Source organism: Penicillium citrinum (genome assembly GCF_028827155.1).
Source record: "Penicillium citrinum strain IBT 23319 chromosome Unknown utg000007l:1.0-2040159.0:1.0-2041076.0, whole genome shotgun sequence".
Taxonomy (NCBI): Eukaryota; Fungi; Ascomycota; class Eurotiomycetes; order Eurotiales; family Aspergillaceae; genus Penicillium; species Penicillium citrinum.
This window is the reverse complement of record NW_026622692.1, coordinates 40,423-61,316: the sequence shown is the minus strand read 5'-3', so window position 1 is coordinate 61,316 and position 20,894 is coordinate 40,423. Positions and strand designations below refer to the sequence as shown.

General features: G+C 46.0%; 10 protein-coding genes across 10 annotated transcripts; 4 read left to right on the top strand and 6 right to left on the bottom strand.

Annotated features, from left to right (window-relative positions):
• Positions 1-115: 115 nt before the first annotated feature.
• Positions 116-1,292, bottom strand: N7469_007689 (glycerophosphodiester phosphodiesterase; the record flags this gene model as incomplete). The annotated part of the gene is made up of 4 exons (XM_056646607.1): positions 116-712; positions 775-954; positions 1,017-1,201; positions 1,250-1,292. The coding sequence occupies 4 exons, from the start codon at positions 1,290-1,292 to the stop codon at positions 116-118; spliced, it is 1,005 nt and encodes a 334-aa protein (XP_056498158.1).
• A 447-nt stretch (positions 1,293-1,739) lies between these two features.
• Positions 1,740-2,936, top strand: N7469_007688 (zinc-dependent alcohol dehydrogenase family protein; the record flags this gene model as incomplete). Its single annotated transcript, XM_056646606.1, has 3 exons — positions 1,740-1,878; positions 1,947-2,393; positions 2,467-2,936. The coding sequence occupies 3 exons, from the start codon at positions 1,740-1,742 to the stop codon at positions 2,934-2,936; spliced, it is 1,056 nt and encodes a 351-aa protein (XP_056498157.1).
• Positions 2,937-3,074: 138 nt separating this feature from the next.
• N7469_007687 (cupin domain-containing protein) lies at positions 3,075-3,647 on the bottom strand (the record flags this gene model as incomplete). The annotated part of the gene is made up of 1 exon (XM_056646605.1): positions 3,075-3,647. One exon carries the CDS (start codon positions 3,645-3,647, stop codon positions 3,075-3,077), a length of 573 nt encoding a protein of 190 aa, XP_056498156.1.
• A 665-nt stretch (positions 3,648-4,312) lies between these two features.
• N7469_007686 (putative MFS transporter) lies at positions 4,313-5,930 on the bottom strand (the record flags this gene model as incomplete). Its single annotated transcript, XM_056646604.1, has 2 exons — positions 4,313-5,634; positions 5,726-5,930. 2 exons carry the CDS (start codon positions 5,928-5,930, stop codon positions 4,313-4,315), a joined length of 1,527 nt encoding a protein of 508 aa, XP_056498155.1.
• A 1,610-nt stretch (positions 5,931-7,540) lies between these two features.
• N7469_007685 (SDR family NAD(P)-dependent oxidoreductase) lies at positions 7,541-8,538 on the bottom strand (the record flags this gene model as incomplete). Its single annotated transcript, XM_056646603.1, has 2 exons — positions 7,541-8,107; positions 8,179-8,538. The coding sequence occupies 2 exons, from the start codon at positions 8,536-8,538 to the stop codon at positions 7,541-7,543; spliced, it is 927 nt and encodes a 308-aa protein (XP_056498154.1).
• Positions 8,539-9,154: 616 nt separating this feature from the next.
• N7469_007684 (SGNH/GDSL hydrolase family protein) lies at positions 9,155-10,562 on the top strand (the record flags this gene model as incomplete). Its single annotated transcript, XM_056646602.1, has 4 exons — positions 9,155-9,199; positions 9,289-9,731; positions 9,802-9,912; positions 9,986-10,562. 4 exons carry the CDS (start codon positions 9,155-9,157, stop codon positions 10,560-10,562), a joined length of 1,176 nt encoding a protein of 391 aa, XP_056498153.1.
• A 168-nt stretch (positions 10,563-10,730) lies between these two features.
• N7469_007683 (purine-nucleoside phosphorylase) lies at positions 10,731-11,979 on the bottom strand (the record flags this gene model as incomplete). Its single annotated transcript, XM_056646601.1, has 3 exons — positions 10,731-11,179; positions 11,238-11,802; positions 11,860-11,979. The coding sequence occupies 3 exons, from the start codon at positions 11,977-11,979 to the stop codon at positions 10,731-10,733; spliced, it is 1,134 nt and encodes a 377-aa protein (XP_056498152.1).
• Positions 11,980-13,452: 1,473 nt separating this feature from the next.
• N7469_007682 (nuclear transport factor 2 family protein) lies at positions 13,453-13,839 on the top strand (the record flags this gene model as incomplete). The annotated part of the gene is made up of 1 exon (XM_056646600.1): positions 13,453-13,839. The coding sequence occupies one exon, from the start codon at positions 13,453-13,455 to the stop codon at positions 13,837-13,839; it is 387 nt and encodes a 128-aa protein (XP_056498151.1).
• A 2,768-nt stretch (positions 13,840-16,607) lies between these two features.
• Positions 16,608-18,021, top strand: N7469_007681 (FAD-dependent oxidoreductase; the record flags this gene model as incomplete). The annotated part of the gene is made up of 2 exons (XM_056646599.1): positions 16,608-17,594; positions 17,662-18,021. The coding sequence occupies 2 exons, from the start codon at positions 16,608-16,610 to the stop codon at positions 18,019-18,021; spliced, it is 1,347 nt and encodes a 448-aa protein (XP_056498150.1).
• Positions 18,022-18,306: 285 nt separating this feature from the next.
• N7469_007680 (pectate lyase family protein) lies at positions 18,307-19,553 on the bottom strand (the record flags this gene model as incomplete). Its single annotated transcript, XM_056646598.1, has 5 exons — positions 18,307-18,771; positions 18,841-18,926; positions 18,981-19,066; positions 19,118-19,344; positions 19,443-19,553. The coding sequence occupies 5 exons, from the start codon at positions 19,551-19,553 to the stop codon at positions 18,307-18,309; spliced, it is 975 nt and encodes a 324-aa protein (XP_056498149.1).
• Positions 19,554-20,894: the final 1,341 nt, after the last annotated feature.

Genomic DNA, 20,894 nt, shown 5'->3' with positions numbered 1-20,894 from the left:
CTTGTTTTCTTTCTCCTGAATTGAGTCCAATATTGAAAATTTATTACGTATGAAGCGAAATCAAATTGTAACCTAGATCATAACGGCATAAAGACGCGAAACCAGCGCTATGCTTTCAACTCAGTTTCCGCTCTTCGAATTGAACCTTTTCCACGGCTGGGAGATATCTTCTTCTGAGCAACCAACCAAAGCACACAACAAAGACGGTGGCAATTAGGATTTGCGCACGCTGCGAGAAAGTCAGTCTATCCTTGGAAATGTTGTATTTTATCGACGATGCATCATTTTGCCCTTTCGCCCATTCTTCGCGGATCTGCCGATAATGTGACGGCTCATCTGTGATGACGCCGTCCACCTCATGCCGAAGACACCAACGCATAAGATTGGGTGCGTTTACAGTCCAGACATAAACTCGCCGGTGAGCGGCTCGTGCTTCTTCGAGAAATCCTCTCCCGAGTGGACCCAATAGAATCCTCTGCGAGACGTTGAAAGAGATGCGCGGTACATGCATGAACTGGCGAGCGTAGCTCAAGTCGAAGCAGATGAGGGTCATTGCATATCGCGGAAGATACTTGGCACGAAATGGGAGGTATCGAGCTGACCAGAAACCCAAAGCGATACGTCGATGCCAGTCGGGACCAATGGCGGGGATGGGCACAGATTCGATTGCCTGCGCAATATGTTTCATGATTGTGTCGGGGTCATTGTCAAGCTGTGTCGAGTCATTAGCAACCACAGATGGGCTCCATTTTTGAAGTTTAGTTTAGCTCATACTTTAATATCCAGAAGAACCCAGATATGTTCGCGACCGGGTTGTCGTAAATATTCCAAGACATCAACTAGACGTGGCATTGGCTCGTGACTGGGCATCAGCGTGCGCAAAGACTTCAGCTCGGTCCAATCACAGTCCACCACCTTCTTCTTCACACCGAAACATCTCTTCAGAGTCGCGTCCTGCGAGAATGAGCAAACGTAATCATCTGTCTGCCTTGACGTTCAAGGTCGGAGGAGCTCACATGCGACAAGACGACCTCGCCATCCCGCGATAAATGTAAATCCAACTCTAAAGCATGAGTCCCCGCTTTTACTGCTTCGTCAATTGCCAGAAGAGTGTTCTCTGGGAAACTTCCTTTATAACCCCTGTGGCTAATAATCTGCGGGAGACGAGAGTCTTCTCCTAGAGGCGAATGGAGGAAATGAGCTGGTTTAAGTTAGTAAGGATGGGTATCTAGGGCTGCTGGGAGCTGACCTGGGGTATCTGAAGAATGATGAAGAGGGGTTTGCTCTGTCATTTTGCTGTGGAAGAGAGCAGAAAGTGAATAACTCAACGAAAAGAAAAGGGACAGAGAAGAAGAGAAGAACGAAGAAGAGAAGAAAGAAAGAAGAGTGATATATGAGACGGAGTTAACGCGGATATAAAATACGTCACTGGCACAACCGTAAAATTTCGCGGTTATGCAGAATTATGCAGAATTGCAGAGGAAAAAGAATCAATAGAGAAGTATAAGCTGGTAGTAGTGTAGTTATTTATAAATACTCCTTTTATATTTCCTCAATCTAGAAATTATTTGTATTTCAAGCAGTTGAAGAAGTTAAAAAGTTGCATAAGTGCTGGGATGACAAAGCACTGACCAACTTCGACCTCGGCAGTCCCTCATTTCTTCTCCATTTTTACTTCACACTTTTTGAATATACACTTTTTTTTCTTTCTTTTTTTTGTATTCATATCATTTAGAATCATGTCGGTTCAACAATGGGTCACGCCTTTGAAAGGCATTGAAAGTCTTCGCCATGAAGAGGCTCCGATGCCCTCGCCCGGTGCTGGTGAAGTGCTCGTGGAGATTCATGCTGTGAGTCTCAACTATCGAGACGTGGAAGGTGAGTAGTATAAAAAAAGGAAATTCATGATTAGGTCCATAAACTGACGCGTACGGATTATCTTGTAGTCACCAAGGGTGAGTACACGCACCACAAAAGCGCCAACCAAGAAACCACCATCGTCCCTTGCTCCGATATGTGCGGAATCGTCACTGCGATCGGATCTGATGTGAAGCAGTGGACAGTGGGAGATCGAGTCTTGTCGACATTTTTGCCTGACCACCAAACTGGACAAGTGACCGAGAAGGAGCTCGCCGGAAGCCTTGGATTACCGTTGAATGGTGTCCTCGCAACACACCGTGTCTTCCCTGCACACAGTTTGGTCAAAGCCCCGAGTTACTTGTCCGATGAGGAAGCTTGCACATTACCGATTGCAGCGGTCACTGCATGGATGTCTATCAACGGAATGCGACCATTGGGCCAGAATGGTGGCAAGGGAGAGTATATTCTTCTTCAAGGTACTGGAGGCGTGGCTATTTCGGGATTGCAAATTGCTAAGGCTGCCGGTGCCAAAGGTGAGTGTTCTTGTCATATGTATACAAGAGATTTATTTATGTTTGGAGATGGTCAATAGCTAATACTACCTAGCCATCATTACATCTTCGTCCGATGCCAAACTCGAGCAAGCTAAGAAGCTCGGTGCCGATTATACCATTAACTACCGCACAACGCCCGGCTGGGAAACTGAGGTGATGCAATATACTGATAATCACGGGGCAGATATCATTCTGGAGACCGGAGGCGCGCAAACTCTCCGTAAAAGCTTCGACTGTATCGCCTTTGGTGGCTTGATTGACTGCATTGGCTATGTCTCTGGGAAAATGGACCCCGAAGATGACCGATTGAATGTCAACGTTCTCGCTCTGCGGCGGACAGTGACCCTAAAGGGTATCATCAACGGACCCAAGGATAGATTTGAAGAGATGATCCAGTTCTATGAGGCACACCAGATTCGACCAGTTGTGAACCGCGTCTTCTCTTTTGAGCAATCCCCAGAAGCCTTCCAGTTCGTGGAGAGCGGCAGCCACTTCGGTAAAGTGGTGATCAAAATCCAGTAAAGAGACCGCATTCTCCACAGGATGAAAGAAATACCGAAAGATAGACTTAGTTTAAGGTACTATTCTACTTCGACCTTCCAATCAGAAAAAGCACAAGACAAGTCCTTTGTATTGAATATTCACCAGCTACTCCGTACATTACTGGTCATTCCCACTTGGTTTGAGCACGCCGGCCGCAATTCCCAGCTCCTCCTTCATTTGCTTACCAGCTACTGTCAGAGGTTGACAATCCTGAAGCACAAATACCATTCGTGCCCATTCGGTCTCACTGGGGTTTCTCCAGCCATGCATCGTGGCTCGTTGAATGGCAACGTCTCCACGGCGCATTCGTACAGGGTCACCCTCCTCAACCACCATTTCCACCTCACCTTCCAGAACGATCCCGTAGTCAAGACTTTGTGTTCTATGGACGACACATGTGTTGTTCGGAGCGAAATCGACAATGCGGCAAACCGTGCCCTTTGGATTAACCAATCCCAATTGACCCGACTGTTGGACCTTCTCGTGGGCAGCAATATCCGCATCTTCATTCAAATTTGCTGGAAATTCCGACGTGGTGTAAACCACATTGAAGGCCATCTGGCTCTCTTCATAGGAGTTCCAGTTTCCTGGCGTAGATGACTGCACAATGGCTTTTCCGGCGTCATTATGACCAGTAATGTGCCGAGTGACTGGAGGCAAAGGAGAGATTTGACCGGGATTCGACATCATGACACAATGATATTCCCGTGTTTGTCAACTTCGAAGTGAAAATCAAAATTGCCCCTCATTACACAGATTGTACTCGCCTTTAAATCAATCCTGGTTCTGTTTTTTCGATCATGCTTGTCCCACTCCAGTGCAGATGCGACGATCCCCTTCTCGACCAGCGGTGAACGAGTGCATATCTGCAGGCCAATTGGTTGTACAACCACCGAACACGAAAAAGACCGCAAAATCAGTCCGTGGTTGAATTCCAGTTAAGAATGACCTTTCATCCGCAGGCTATCTGCGTCTCGGACTAAATTTCATCGGCCCCATCTCCGATGATCAATCTCCAGTCACAGCACCTCCACGTTGGGCCATGCCGTGTGGATCAATGGTGGGCCCTGGAAATTGCCCAGGTGGAGGATTCTCGCATTTTCGCTTAAACGTATCTTCCAGCCAACTAGTACATACACAATACCCCCCCCATCCGGAGAATGTACGAAGGTTCACGGGCTTCCCCGTTCGGGCCTTTCAGTCTCCAGTTTCCCCGGTTCCCCAGCGGGTCCGGGGGATTTCTTGGGGGTAAATCGACGTGGGACAAAATGACGTGGGACTCGGTTGGACTATACATAATTGGCAATTCATTATGACGAATTTACATACATTTCTCGTCTCGCATATATTCTGGCTCATAGGAACCATCGGAATTCCGCTGACGCTGGACCATCACGCATGCGTTCGGTTGGGATATCGCGGGCGCGAATAGTCACCCCGTCAATACGATCTCGTCGCTTGTTGTCAAACCACATGTAAAGACCCAAAAGTCCTGCTAAACAGGCACCGGTCGCTCCGAAAGCCATGACCGTAATCAATGCTGGCATATATTTGGGCGCGTCCTGTTCGCGAAATACGTTGCTACCTACCAGGCCCATCAGATTGGCCAAGGGAACACCGATACTGGTCAATAACACACGACGACCCTCATGGGCAATGTTATTGTTATACCATGTACTCAGCATCACAGAAGGCGCCGAGGTACCCCAGGTCATCATGAACGTGGCAAAGTAGGCCAGCTGCAGTTGATTTTGAACGTCATCAATGGAGGCATAGATTGTGAACCCGCAAAAGGTGAGCAGGAAGCCCAGAACGATGAAAGGAGAACGCAATTTGGTATAATCGGAGCAGAAGGCCAGGATCAATAGCATGACCGCGCCAGTCACATTCGGGGCCACAGTATAAAGGTTGGTCTTGACTGTTGGATAGCCCAGTCGAGCCACGATCTGGGGCATGAAAAGAGCCACCCCTTGTAGCGGAACACCCAGACAGATTTCAATGCAGAGGAAGACATAGGTGGAAAAATGTTTGAAGATTCCAAGAGCTTCGCGAAATCGGAATTTCTCGTTTACAACGGCAGAAGAATCAACTTGGATTCGGTGGAAAGCGAGTGCTTTTTCTTCCTCGTTCAGAAACGTAGCCTCGGCTGCACTACGAGGCAAATAGAAGAAGGCGAAGATGGCGAAGAGGACAGTGACACCACCCTCAATAATAAAAAGATAGCGCCAATTGGGTAAACTGGAACCCTTGATCTGGAAGACCCCAAATGCAATGAGACCAGAGAAAGCATTGGCGATATTGGAAGCGGCGTAGAAGACACCCAGTCGTCGAGCCAGTTCACCACGACGATAGAATGTAGTAAGATAGTAAATGACCAGAGGGAAGAATGCCGCCTCTGACATACCCAAGAACCAACGTAGGGCAAAGATTCCTCCGAAGTTATGAGCAGCAGAGGATAACAAGGTGAAAGAGCCAAAGGAGAACATCAAGACGGGCAGGGCGCGAGCAGGACTGAATTTCTTGCCGAGCATAGAAAACGGAGGTGCAAAGATAACGAAGGGGACGAAGAATATCGACAATAAAAGATTATACTGATTGTCCTTGAAATTGAGGTCTTTGGTCATACCATCGGTTTCGGCATTGCCCAAATTTCCTTTATCGAGGGCATTGAAGAGGTCTATAAAAAGATTGGAATGTCGATGAGTTAGTCAAGAGATTCTCGTCATATATTTCCAATGTTTTCAGCCATTCAGCTCGGATTGTCATACACATCACAGCCAGAATTGGCAGAAGTCGAATATCAAATCGACGACATAGTCTTCGCTCGGCTTTATGATCAACTACACGAGTGACCTCGTCGACTACACCGGGGGCTGATGCATATCCTTGCAGCTTATCAGGTTCATCAACGCTTCCAGTGGTGGCTGTCTTTTTGGTCGTGTCGTCCAGCGACGGTTGTGATGTGTGGCTCATATCGTGAAAAGACAAGAAGAGAAGGGAGAGAAGAGAACAAGAAGGGGGGGGGGACAAAGGAATATCTTCAAGAAGACTTCTCTTTAAGATATACGTCTAGGTCGTCCAACTATGTGGTAGAGCGAAGAAGAAGAGAAAGCAGAAGTATGAAGGAAAGGAAACAAGAAAGAAAAGCAAAGGGAATCAGCACTCCTAAGCATTGAGCAGATGGGTGAATCAGACCTTATCATGCTATTCCTTGCTCCAAAAAGAATGTTGCATCTTGGGGATTTCTCAATGACACCCCCACGCCTCTTTTTCTCCGCATCAACCGATGAAGCCCTGGGGAAAAACCCACCGCCGATCGCAGTCGGACTTGGGCCGCGCAGTTGCATCCACTGGGCTTATCTGAGTCTTTTGCCGAGGGATACGGACTTGTCAAATTGAGGTTTATCTATCTTTCTTTATTTTTTTTTTATGTTCTCGGAATGTTTCGAAGAAGGAGATTAACATGCATAATCTGGACCCAAGGGGGATGATACGTGTGCTGATACCAGCCATCCTGTTTCATGCACCCCTTCTTTTCTTCCAAGTATGTTCGAGTGCCTTCATGGATCTTTTCTTTTCTACTGTACTATGTGCACACCAACCACGAACTGAGTCAAGTTTTTAGCCTTTTGGTGTCCGTGCATTCAGCCACTGGGGAATTGGTTGGAAATGCCGATTGCGGTCGGTCATCAGGGTTGCATCCTGACCGTCAATCCTCGTCATGTCGGGCAGGTTTTGAACCGAAGAGGGTTAGACGAAGGGAGATGTGGTGGAGAAAAGCGGAAACCGATGGAATCATCCTTTGCTTGACTATCTATTCTATCTCCTTTGGTACAATCATGTATCATCACTGGCATGGAGTACATACATACTGGGGTTATGTACAAGTGATGCCCCTGGGAAAAACTCCACACTTGACCCACTTCAACCTCGGAATCTATTCAACAATTAGCCTTGTCTAGGGTCAAAACTGTCATATTCACAGTGCTTCGTTCGATGTGAAAATCATTAAACGAATGATTATTTCAGAACCAGGTGGAATCAAGGGCCTGCCGGTCTTAAGCAATCCGGTAGGATCATATCGGCGAGTGATAGGTATCATCATATCATCATAGAGGCATGAGGCAGAATATTTCGAAAGCAGTTGCTTATTACTTACAATGAAGAGAATGCAAGGATTGCATTACAAACATCGATCAAAACTCTGAATGGGAGGCTGAGGTTGAAAGGAATAATGCGATGGAGTATATACTACTCTTATAGCCGTCGACATCGACAGCCCATTGAGATCATCTGCGACCGAATACGATTAATTCTGTTTGTATTATTCTCTACAAATCAACTGCCGACCAATCGCATCTTCAACTCTTCATGAGCCTTCATGACTCATTGTTACTCACGACAAAACAGAGTGAATTTCCTCGTTCTGCCATTGTAGACACTTCACCTTCTTCCTAATTAGGTGCCCGAAAGGGGGTAGAAAAAAAAGCCAAGATACGCCATGTGCGTTTAAATTGTTTATTAATTGGATACGAAGGGTAACTAACTATCTTTATTTCTGAGTTGTGCTATTGTTTACCGAATTATGAATCTTGAACCCTCCGAGCTTTTGCGTCGGCTTGAATAGTTTCTTCGGCTTGGCTCTTCCAGCTTTCATGCCAACGAGAGAGAGCAGGTCGTCCTTCGACAACATCCTCACTACCCCATTTCATCCTGGCCTGATCAAGGGGTTGATCGGTTTCCCCATCCGGGCAAACAATATAGAATTGCCCCGCCTCCAACCCCTTCGCCAGCTCCTCAGCAACCTGGCTTGGATACCAGGCCCCGGACGGCTTTTTGATTTCCGCTTCATTCGTCGGCCCGACATTGCCCATAAGTCCCGTCCATGTCCACCCTGGGATCAAAAGATGCACAGAGATATGCGAGGTAGCCGCATCGGAGCGCAAGTCAAAGGCGAGATGCTCGGTCAAATTCTTAATGGCCGCTTTGGATGCGTTATATGCCGGATTACCAGCACCAGGAGGGTTGGTGATGCCTTGTTTGGAGCCCGTGATGACAATTGATTTGGGACTTTTGGTCTTTGGGTCCGTTAGGACCGGGAGCAAAGCCTCTAAGCCATTGAGCGGGCCTCGAACGTTGGTATCAAAGGTCTTGTTGGGGCAAAAGCGCGTCAAAATAGATCTTTGACCTAAAGTAAAAACATAGACGGAGAGAGTCAAACCTTTTCCCAGTAGTTTCCATCCAGCCAGGGTTTCAGACGACCGGAGTCGGCTCCTTCGGGCTTATATCCCTTTCCAGCATTCAACACAACAAGGTCAATCTCCTGGACGGCGTTGGTGATTTTGCGAGTTGTTTCTTTCCACAGAGCCGCATCTGCCACATCAAGTACATAAGCCTCGGTAATCAAAGAAGGATTGAGCTCCGATAACGTCGTCTTAGCTTTTGTGAGGTTGTCTTGGTCGATGTCAAGCAGCACCAAGTGCATCCCTTTAATACGACAAAGCTTAGCTACGGCGTACCCGACACCTGAAGCGGCACCAGTAATGAGAGCGGTCTTTTGTGCCTGAATGACAGATAGCATTTTTTTGTTAATAGGGAGAGAAACAGAAAGAAGATATTTGGCACAAATATAGGAAACGCAAGAAAGTTGATATTGTCAATCTGGGCGAAGAGGGGGTGTCATCGGGGCTATCGGAAATATCAGTGGAGACCAATGCATTGCTGACGCACAACTAGTGTGTGTAGTACAAGTCATTCATGGTCACCACGATATACTAATTGGAGAATGGGCTAAAAGGGTTCACTCTCACACAAGAAGAGTTTACTATGACTGTTGATGTCAGTAGTGAGAAGATCTACTTCTGCAGGATTCCCCCGCAAAAGAAAGCGATGAAATGCGGGGATATGTTAACATTGTATGGATTTATCCATTTTAGCCGATAATATAGAGGTTTCAAGGGTATAAATGAAAGGCATCCGGATGAGAAAAGAAACGTTGAGCTCAATTTTGGCCAGAATAACACATGTGAGCTGGTGGAATAGTATAAAAGATGATGTTTAACTGGATACTAGCCTTCTTGATCCCCCTCTGGCTGGTTGTCAGCCCAGTGGCATCCTCACCACTGCCTATATCCGGAGAGATTCAAGTAAGGAAGGATTTGAATGATGACAGGCATTGGGTTGGGATCTGGACAGCAATGCCTCAATTAGTCGAGCCTGCAAACCTGCCACCGACACCTTTCGTATGTGTATGCCATTCTAGGACAGAGAAAACAGAGCTGAGGGCACTATGATGGTCATCGTCACGTATAGTACTAACGAAGCTGGATAGAATGGTTCCGACTCAGTATTTTACAACACTACCATCCGCCAAACTGTCCAGGTTGGCCTGGAATCAACAACAATTCGTCTTCGACTATCTAATGCATTTGGCGTCAATAACCTGAATATTTCCAGTGTGGCTGTTAGTCGAACAATCGGAAATGAAGCAGGTTCTAGTACCATTCAATCTGGGTCTACTACAAAGGTACAATTTAGTGAACGGTCAGGCATTTCCATCCCAAGCGGCGGTTTAGCCGTGTCGGATCCAATTGAATTTTCCGTTCAAGCCCAGTCGATATTGGTGATCGATATTTTCCTTGAGAATGGACAAAATGGCTTCGACATCACTGGTCACCCAGGAAGCCGAACGACATCTTTCATCAGTTTTGATAACCATGTTGGTGAAAAGGATCTCTTAACGACCGGCGATTCTGTTCAAAGTATTGAACATTGGTGAGTGACTTGATATTGGTGGGTTATGATGGTGATTCAATCATATATTTATCTTTAATTTGGACAACAGGTACTTCATCAGTGCAGTAGAAGGGCGCCTCGACAGGGAGACAAGATCCTTTGCCATTGTCGGCGACAGTATCACAGATGGCCGAGGCAGCACGACGAATAGAAATAACCGGTGAGTAGATGATATTACTACTCCTTTCAGAGCTCGATTCACCTCTTCTATTGCAACTCACTAAGAAGACCAGGTGGCCGGACCTGGTTCAAAAGAAGATTAACCAAGACAAAAACATACCAAAGGTGGCAATTCTAAACCAGGCTGCAGGTGGAAACCGGATCCTACATGATAGCTTAGGCCCTAATGCTGTCAGCCGTATTGACCGAGATGTGTTAGCCCAGTCTGGAGTTCAATATGCTATGATTTTTGAAGGCGTGAATGACATTGGAGTTGCAGAGCCCGACTTCAAGTCTCAAGCTGAGATCGGGGATCAAATAATCACTGCTTTCCGACAAATTGCAACGAGAGTGCAAGCAGTTGGCATATCCTTTGGAGCGGCCACAATTTCTCCCTTTGGTACACGTGCTAGCTCAAACTACACCCAGCCTTATTCAAACGCGGAACGAGAGAAAACTCGGCAAAGGGTGAACGACTTCATCAGAAATGATGAAGCCTTTGATTTTGTACTTGATTTTGACCGCGTGTTGCGCGATCCAGAAGATCAGACTGTACTTTTGAACGAATTTGACTCGGGCGATCATCTCCATCCCAACGAGGTAGGGTATCAGGCAATTGCGGATTATTTCCCCCTCGATCTATTCCAGTGAATGCAGCCATATACTATAAAACAGGGCCGTTTGGTCGAAAATATACACACCCTGGTAGTACACGAACTGGGAAGTTTAAGACATACTAGTACAAGGAAGTTCCAATCTGTATAGTTCCATATTTACCACCAGCCATTCACATAGACGGCTTTCATTCGCCTTCAATATTTACGCACGACGGGCAAAGCGGTTCAAGCTCCGTTTCTTGTACGCACCGCTCTCCTCGAGGGACTGGTCAACGCCAGGACCGAAATCTGGGGTACCTCCAAGGGTTCCAAAGATATCGCCAATGTAGTTGTTCGGCTTGACTCCGGCGGCGAAAGTGGTATTCCATCCTTTCAGAATACCCTGGACGACTTCAATACCGGCACGATAGATGTTCTCAAGGGCTGGCTCAAAGCCACCCTGGTCCGAGTCAATCAAGTTATAGATAGCCGAGGCTCCAGGGTAAGGTCTGTCGAAGTCAGATGCAGTCCGCATCACGATAATGCGGGCGAAATCGGTGAGCTTGTTGAGCGATGAGCGCACAAGAACCTCAAGGGTAGCATTGTCCTCTTGAGCACTGGAGCAGTAGTCACCGGTGCCATTGGTCAAAACCTTTGTTGTGTTCTCGAATGCTGTTGCGAGCAATTTACCACTGTAATAAACATCGGAAGTAGCAACATCACACTCCACGATAGTGGGGGGGCAAAGTGGCTGCCTTGTAGATTCCACTTGAAGTCTTGTAGTTTGTTCGATAGGCCTTTGCAGTCGCGGTGTCCGATAGGTTTGCACGGCGGGCAAAGTTGGCGGCAATGTGACGAAGGTCTGCGTTGAGCTCGAAAACCTCAGTGCCGTAGATAAGACTTGGGTACTGATCGGGGTATCTGGCTCCATAAGGAATGTATCCAGTAGAATAGTTGTGAGGAAGCTCTCGAAGATCAATCTCATATTGCAAAGCAACCTGAACAGCATAACGAGCAAATGTTGCAGAGCCGGTGGTGACGCGTTTGGGATTTACACCACCAATGCCTGCAGCCAAAAAGTAGGTCTGAGTCAAGTTGAACAAGGGGGAGAAAGCGACAGCCATGACCGTTGCGGCCGCATTGATCTCTGCTTCGCCGGTGATCAGCTGGCAAACATCGTAATTATCAGTGCAGTGGACGTCAGGATAAGTTGTCGACAAGCCAGGGACGGTGATGTTGTGGGCCAATAGGTTGAATTCAGGAATGTTCCACCAAGCCTCTGCTTCAGGTTCAAACTGAATGACGAATTAGTGAAAGAAACATTGCTAATCTGACTGTCATGAAACACATACCATGGAAACAATGAACACCTTGGGGGCGATCTTATCAGTCTGCACGCCGGAGGCCGAAACAGTGCCGTATAACGCGCTAGCTCCAAGGAGCGAGGCGATCAGAGTCCTGTAGGACAGCATATTGACCGGAAAAATCAAACAAGTTTCACACCGGAAAGGATCGAAGAGTTTGTAATTGAGAATTTGACCCAAGAATAGGGGGGGGGGCCTCGGTTGTTTAAAATGCTCTAGCAAGGAGCCGCCGCGCCGTTCGCAAAATCTTCATGATATGATACGCGATAACATCGAGGGTTTCGCCGATAGAAGTGGAGATTGAGCCACAACAAGCAAAGATCAGCGATAACTCCCATTGACGAGATTTAGGGCTCGATGGCGATGTTGGCCATCCGATTGGCACTGAGTCGGCCCAGCTCGATAAACTCGGCCACTTGAAGAGAATCTCTCCAGATATGTCCCTGGTAGAATCGAGATCAAGATAATCTTCCAGTGTGAGGCTGAATTATGGTTGCCTAGATACACTACGGTGTGTTGTTGTGGAGATCACCGCGCGATAATGCACCGCATTTTGTAGCCTCGACATTGATTGCGAAACAAGATAAGCATTCCTTGTATCTCTATTTTTATTTGAATTTCTGTTTTTAGGAGTGTCGCCAATGTTCGAAAATATGGTTAGCTTTTATGTTTCGATTGTTGGTTCGGTACCTTTTCAGCAGGGATTTTTTTTTTTTTAAAAAAAAAAACCTGCCGGCGACCCACAATCAACCTTTGAAGTTGATCCACGCAAATGAAATCTACTCTACACCATACTATGCATGTATATGTAGCAGTACAGTATGTGTAAAATGATGGCGGTGCGAATAATGCCATGCGAATGATCATATCATCAGCATCAGATCTTTCATACTAGTAAGCACATACTATCTTCCCAAGATCAGTTAGGCTGACTCAACTCAACAACATAGTTAATCAGACAGACTATGATAATCACATTGTGATGATAATAGACTTGTGTTATTATTTTCAAGTCAACTGAGACTCACAGCTGTGAAGTTGAAGCTGGTCATTTGTACAGAATCAACCTCATCTGATGACGCGCGGGCTCAAGCCACCGTGGCACCTCAAAGACTTTGGAGAAATTACAGTAGGGGAGAATTCCAGTGTGGGGCATGACGCACGTCAAAGGCGCTTGACAGTCCAGCAAGTTGACCATTCATCGATCCAATCCTCATCCACAACGGATTTCATCCAAACAAAAAAGATTCCGACAAGGCGAAGATGCGCTGATCAGCGGATTTTAGCCCTAACGTCATTCCGTGACGTCATTTTAATATATGCAACTCTTGGAAGAGCCAGATTCATTAAAAGACAGTAATAATTGGAATATCCCCGCAGATGAGGAGAGAATGAGAGAAAAACTTCTACTTTATTCTTAGTACCTCGATATTAAATATCTCATTATTTTCGGTGATATTTGGTAGGTTTGTCGTTGGCATCAAATCACGGTATCGTACATATTGACTGATAGTGAAAGCGTGGAGTTTGTCATTTTGTTATAGAAGATCCTAACGGTCCCCTCGCCTTATCGTCCTCAAAATGCCTTCAATCCACGATCGAATTCGCGAAGATCTTTACAACAAGGAACGTGCTCTCTGGACGGCACTCACCTCGGCCGATCCCGCGCCGGCCATTCGGAAACTATGCAATGAAGATGCGAATCTGATGTTCCCAAAGATGGGTATCATAACGCTCGAAGATGATGAAAAATTCCAAGATGCCTTAAAACCTCCATTTCACCGCTTCGATGGATATCAACTGGATGAGGTGCGGACCATCATCATTGATCTGATGGCTGGCATCGTCACATGTAAGGTCTTCGCAACCAGAGGTACCAAACAATATCGAGCTACCTCATCAACAACATGGAGCCAGGCATCAGATGGAGAATGGCGCATCTCCTGCCATCAGGAGACTCTGGCATAGGGTACTATCTGGACCTCATTGGAGAAGCGGTTCTTTTGTATCCCTGTATGAAGCTGATTGCCGAGCGCATGCATCACGATTGAATGACTTCAAGTTTACTTCTCTTTCCCAATAGTACTCCTATTACTGGTATTATCACCGCCAATGCGGCGTGCTAGTTTATTGTCTGATGGGATGAAAGCCAGGAACAGCTATGCGCTGTTACTTTCCGACTTTTTCTCCTAAAGAGATAGGATAATGGAGACCCTGGGTTTTGACTGTTGGCTTTCCAACAACACACGGAGAAAGATAATAAATATGGGTAAATAGTTTTCTATTTTCATCCTTGGAGTATTTTTCTTAAAGTTCCTTGTCATACCTCCATCTTTGTAGTAGTCTATTCGTAGTTAAGAATTCCCTCTCTGGGACAACAAAGTAGAATCATTAGACGCAAGACCCCTAGACATTTGAGTCATTGAATAGCTTCTACACCATATAGCTTGTTTTAAATTCATTAAAATTCTTAAATGTGTTATTTCCAGATAAAAGCAAGAGTCAAAACCAAAGAGGATTGCGGCAAAAAGCAATGACAGACTTGAAGTCGGCTAGGTCATTTTTCTTCCAAAATTGCGCAAAAGTCACAACCATCTATCCTTCAAAAATTCAGTAGAACCAGGCAGAGGACTTCCTGATAGATGGAAGAGCAGGAATTATTATGGGGGTTAGGCAGTGCGATATGCTAGTTCACAAGGGCTTTAATTTCATCTCAACACTGAAGTGTTATACTGGAGATAAAAATTCGAACTTGAAAATGAAAGGACCGAGAGATAGTCATTTCCAGAACGCAGTTCTATAGTATATTAGTACTAGAGTATACAATCTGCTTAAAAGTAAGCAGCATAGAAAGTGTATTCATCCCACTCCACTATTCAACTGTAGGCATACTAGCCAAGGAAGTTGGTCTTGGTTGTCTTAGACAAGGAACATGATATAAAAAATAGTATAATGATTGCTCAGGGTGGTACAAAGAGTGCATGCATGTCAAAGGTCGAGCTTCTTGAAGATACTGGCACGACATACTTCATAGTACCTATATCTAAAGCCACAAGATTAATAGGTCGTACATAATCCACCGCCATTGATGTACTAGCACACAGGTTGAGGAATATATTAGTACCTGTGCTACATGCTACGATTGGGCCATGTGATTTCGAAAATTTGACTAAATAACAGGCCGTCGCACAGATTACTTATAGCTAGGATCTTTATCGGACTTCGATAGAGGCGTTGAACGCGTCTTCATTGCATCTTGGGGAATGCGAACATGTATGTCACAACGGGTTTCGACTGGAACTTGCGGGGCTGAAGAGTCCAACTTCCTGGACAACCCGCTTTCTAGATTAAACATTCGGATGCTAGTACAATCTAGGACACGGACTAGACATCATGGGGATAAGAGCTCCGGGATGCAACCCGGTCTGCGCAATTCTGCGATCCACCCGCGGAAGTCTCCGGACCAATGGAAAAGCATGATACTGACAATCCCTGACTTTGAAACATGAAACTTGAATAGGTTGTATACTGTAACTACTCCGTAGAGTATGTCAATAGAAAGATAATCAGGATCACCTTGTACCCGGCGAGAGCTGCTCCCCAATATTTGCTCCTGTCTGATGTAGTACCTTATGGGAAAGAAATACGAGGAAAAGACGCTGAAATGTCGCTCGAATCGATCACGTCAATGTAGATGATCCGATCTCCAGGTAAGATTCTCTTGGGAACTCTTAATAACTCGCGCCTCAATCACCAAATAACTCATACGTACAGATTGAATTGTATCAAATAGGGGCAATCCTGTCATTATGTACTGCAGTGCAAAGACATGGCGGAACTTCTGTATAATCCCTGTTCGTCAAGAGCTCCCGTTCCTGTGGAACAACTACTGCACGTCCTAGTGGAACGGGGATCCACGCCACGGTAGTGTACGGACCGAGGAAGCCCTTGTCTGACAAGCCTCGGAATGGCCATGCAGCAAGTCTCTGCTTTAGTGCGAGAACTCACGTCCAACGGTGGCTAAGAGTTCAGAGACGCTCGCTATCTTTAATCTCTTTTCTTCTTTTTCTTTTACTCTCCTTGATCAGTCAAAAATTTGATGTGCAGGATATGGGCTCGACCCTCTCAAACACGGCATTCAACGCCAAGCTGGGAGGGCTAGACAGGACTAATTGGAGGTCTGAGGCCGAGACTGATATGATTGATCATAAACTCTTCATCTTCCATTCAATTTGACTTTTTATTTTGCGGAGAGCCCGTTGAATCGAGACTGTTAAGAATCATTTCTTCGGGGAGATCCACCTAACGGTTCCGTGGTTAGTCCTTTTAGCTTCAAAAATGCCGAAGGATCGCCTAAGCCCGGCCGAAGAACTTTGAATCCTCCGATATAATGTAGTGTATGTGTTCATCGAAAGAATAGGAGCGGTATTTCTGGCTAAAAGTTGTCGATCGGTAATCAAATCCGTGGACAGACTTTGAGGAAATATTTTTCTTTCTTTCTTTTTTTTTAATAAAGTACTAAGACACTGCAGCAGCCCCTCCAAAAAGAAATTGTGGGAAAAAAATAATTTGGACGAATCAGCCAATTCCTTAGCGGTGGATCTTGCGTTGTTTTGAAGTCAAGTCTCCCTCACAAGCTAGACTAAGAGAAAAATCTCTGGGCTTCGAAAAGTGGCTACTTGACTCTTTCTCATTACGTTCACTCACCAGAATCTGATCTCTTCCGGGCTATTGCAATGGATGCTATACATCCACCTCGCGATATTATCATTGTTGGTGCAGGGATCGCAGGGATTGCATGTGCATTGGCACTCTCCCGGGAACTTTCACCCTATGTACCCGGTTTGAAGATACGAGTATATGAGCGACATGATATCTTGTCAACCTCTGGCGGAGCAATCAATCTTACTCCCGTCGCACAGCGTCACCTTGCACAGCTTGGAGTGCTAGAAGAACTGGATCGCATGGGCTCTGAGGGTGGAGCAGAGGTGGATGCCATTTCCCTCTACTCGATGCGGTCAGGGAGGTCAATAGGCTCTGTTAACTTTGTTGATCATCGTGGGAATGGCTATGGAGGTTATAAAGGTCGTCGGGTGATGCGCATTGTACTCTCTATGGCATTGTTGACGCTGGTCGAAAGAATCCCGAATGTCGAGCTGATCTTTGGGAAGAAAATGGTCGGAGGCGAGGAAGCCAACGATAAAGCGCTTGTGCATTTTGATGACGCCACCAATGCTATCGGTGACCTTGTCATTGGCTGCGATGGTGTTCATTCGGCGGTGCGTACGCGTTGGATCGATCCAGATAGCCCTTCGGAGTATACCGGCATGTCTTTCTTACAGGCCACTCTGCCATCGGACTCCATTTCATCGCGAATCCATTTCCGCTCTTCGGCTCTTAATATATCGCGACATGGATCAATGTTGACCACTTACTGCGATAGTAACCATGAGCAGATCTTCGCGGCTGCAATTGTTCAAGTCAGCCAAGAAGATATGGCGTATTATAGGCTGGAGCCAGGACAAGACTGGGCGACGCAAAATAGGATCAAGTGCGCCCTTCGTCGCGAAGTTCAACAACGTTTCTCGAAAACTGCGATACCCTGCATTAAAGAAATCGTCGACAGCAATGCTGAATGGATGCTTTACCCTGTCCATCAGGTCCGACCAGGAGGAAAATGGTGCACAAACCGGGCCATTTTGCTGGGCGATGCGGCACATGCGGTATGTATTGATCCAACGCTACCACTCATACCCTATTAACATTACTTAAAACTGAATTTATACCCAGATGCCCCCAAGGGATGAGTCCGCCGCTTACGCACTCGACGACGCCATTCTATTTGCCCGCATTCTAGCCAGTTACCGTTCGGAGCCATTATCAGAGGTATTCGACGCCTATGAGACTCTACGCCGCGATACTATCAACCATGCATTCAAAGAGTCCTGCCGGATGTGGGATCGCAATCGTGATATGGGTCTACTAGAAGGACGTCTCAAAGAGTGGATGATGCCATTCTCTCTGCGCAGTCATCGTGAACAACGTGAAGCTGCATGGGAATTCGATGCAGCTAAAATCACAATTCCTACACCCGCCCCTAGCGAGGATCTGGTATCATTGCACTCTTTTTTGAAGGAACGAAAAGCTTGAGCGGAATAACAAGTATAAAAATTCTTTACATTGATCTGGTCTGTTGGAGTTAGGGTTGGGCGTGCATAGGATGGTGTAGCCGGTGGCAATATTTTTAATTTACCAAGACTTCATAATATAAATGCAAGTAATGAAGGGACAAAGTTGACATCCGCGAAAATAAACTAGCTTCAAGGACTATTCCACAAAAGAACGAATTGACAGACAAACGGGGAGAATGTGTCATTAAATCAAGACCTTCAACCTGTCTTCATCTTTCTAACCAGCCTTCACTAGGTGATGGAACTAGAAAGTCAGAGTCTGACCTGCAGTGCCAACAACAGCGTCCTTTACCTTGCCAGAGCCGACAAGGTCATAGCTGTAAGGCACAGAGGTAAGTGTTCCCTTCTCCGCATTGTTCTCGCCATCGCCAAAGTCATTATCGTTTGCCACAGCGTAACCGTCGTCGGTGGAGTAAAGAGGCTTATTGCTACCGGAGAAGGTGTTTGATTCGACAAGAAGCTGGGCACCTTGGCGAGTGTTGATTCCATCGCTCACGTCCAAATAGTAGCTGTTATAGACATGACCGGTGCCGAACCGGAACGAAGGCCCACGGGAGTTGATGTTGTACCAATAGTTATTGTTCAGAGTGACATGCAGATGGCCTTTGTCCTCATCTCCATTGCTGTCTGAGTGGCCGATAAGAGACGCCTTCCAGTGATCATGAATGAAAGTATTGGAGACAGTCACGTAGTCCGCAGCGTGAGTGATCTATTCAATTCCGATGTTAGTTTTCCGGCATCAGAATGCCAAAAAGAAGAAGAAGAAGGTTATCCATACATCAATCAGTCCATCGTAGTAGTCTTTGTCGTGATCTCTATCGGAGGAGACATCACAGTGGTCAACCCAGACATTGTTTGACTTCTCTGTTGAATATTAGACTCTGTGCGCTGGATCGGATATAATATAGTGGTACTCACGGATGCCAATGGCATCGCCATTGTCTGCAAGAACTTTCTCAACTCCAAGGTTGCGAATAATGACATTGGATGCCTCTTTCACCAGCCTAGAAGCGGTTTAGTCTCGATGCCCTGCCAATCCTGACTAGCCAACCTACACTCCGAAACCTGACAGGATAGCGTTCGAATCCTTGCCAATGATGCTGGTGTTGCTGCCAACGCGCGCCTGATCAGCGGTCTTGGAAATTTTACCGCTAACAAAGACGACCTTCGCATCATCACCAGAGACGGCTTCAGTGAAAGCCGCGTAGGAAGAAACAGTCGTTGTCGTACCACCGGAGCCACCGGTGGTGCCTCCATTCTCGCTAGCATATCCAGTCGCGACCTAGATATTGTGCTTTTTGTCAGCACAACCTTGCTTCTACCGTTAAAGAACCCTGGGATGAGGGTCTTGGCTTAAGGGGTTTGAAGATTGTATCTCACATCGCCGACACTTGCTCGCTTGACGAATTCGTTGGATGATGTCGGTGCGCCCAGCGCGAGCCCGGAAAGACAACCAGCGAGCACAGCAGTGAAAAACTTGGATGGTGCCATATTGTGGTGGAAACTCTGTCAATTGTGATTTCGAATGATTCTGTAGAATGAAAGACTCAGCAGAGTTGCGAAGGGTAAATCGAGCTTTATAGATCTCGTCAACTTGAGCACCATCGTGTGCTCTCCACCATGATCCTTCATCATCTTGCACTCAGGGAGAATCTCGGTACGGTGAGAGAGAGAACCATGTGCAAGGAATAAATTATGTGGACGGATTAAGCAGCGTAAGTGTCTAATTCTCCGACGTGTTTTGTATCAAAATGACACCCCCGAGATGGCGCGTCGAGAACTATTATGCTAGCAAGCTTGGGTTCTCTGGGCGCCACAGTTTGGCGTGGAGATCTCTCTCCACTTCCGCCACGGAGATATGCAGTTAGTATATTTTTGATATGTTATTGAATATGTAACAGTTGGTGGATTTTTATAGAAAGCCATCGCCTATAGGAAACTTTCAATAATAGCTCTGATGATCATCATTGCTAGAATGCTTCCACGAATGAACTTAAAAAATTACGAGTACGACCGACGTTGTTTAAAGAATGCCAAGGACCGCAGGGTTTCATATCTTTCTGGCCGACTTGGCAGTGCGATATGAAGGACTCCGAGGAGGGAGAAGGGGGCTGTGCTACTCCCAAACAATTTCCATCAATGGAGAATGGCGTTTCTGCTGACCTAGATGACCTATGGTAATCATATTATGCTAGCAAGTGCCAGCAGTGTCAGCACCGGCATAATTAGTGTAAGAAGCTGCTTGCTAGGAAATTTGCCGCAAACATCAAGTGAGACATTTCGGCGTTGAAAAATTTATCATGTTAAGCCTCGAACGCAGAATATAGGGGATACGGATAAAGATAAGGTTATAAAGTATCTGCAAAATGGCAATCTGCGAACACGGAGTCTAGACTTGAAACTTGAAGATGCGATAGCTGAAAGATCCTTAGGCGCTTCAAGTTATATTCTGACAAGATCCATCTTGTCAGTATTCGGTGATCCATCACCGAATACCAACGGATATGATGCAATCGATTGCGACATTATGGTGGCCAAAGGAGTACAATATAGAACTGGAAGTTCAGATAACCAATAGGTGATGTATAACGACTCAGTGCTTAAGGATCAGGCAATCTAACTAGCTCTTTCAAGTTGGCCTGTATTCGGTGTCATTATTGGAGATTTCTGCTATGATCAGTATAATTATGCCTCTAAATATTTTTCAAGTAGTGTAAACTACACTAGTGTAATAATTACCATTTATCAATCAAAGGCACTTTTAATAAAGATTACGAGTATATTTCAAAAACCATCAAATTACAATGGCTTGATTGTTTTCATTCGTACTCT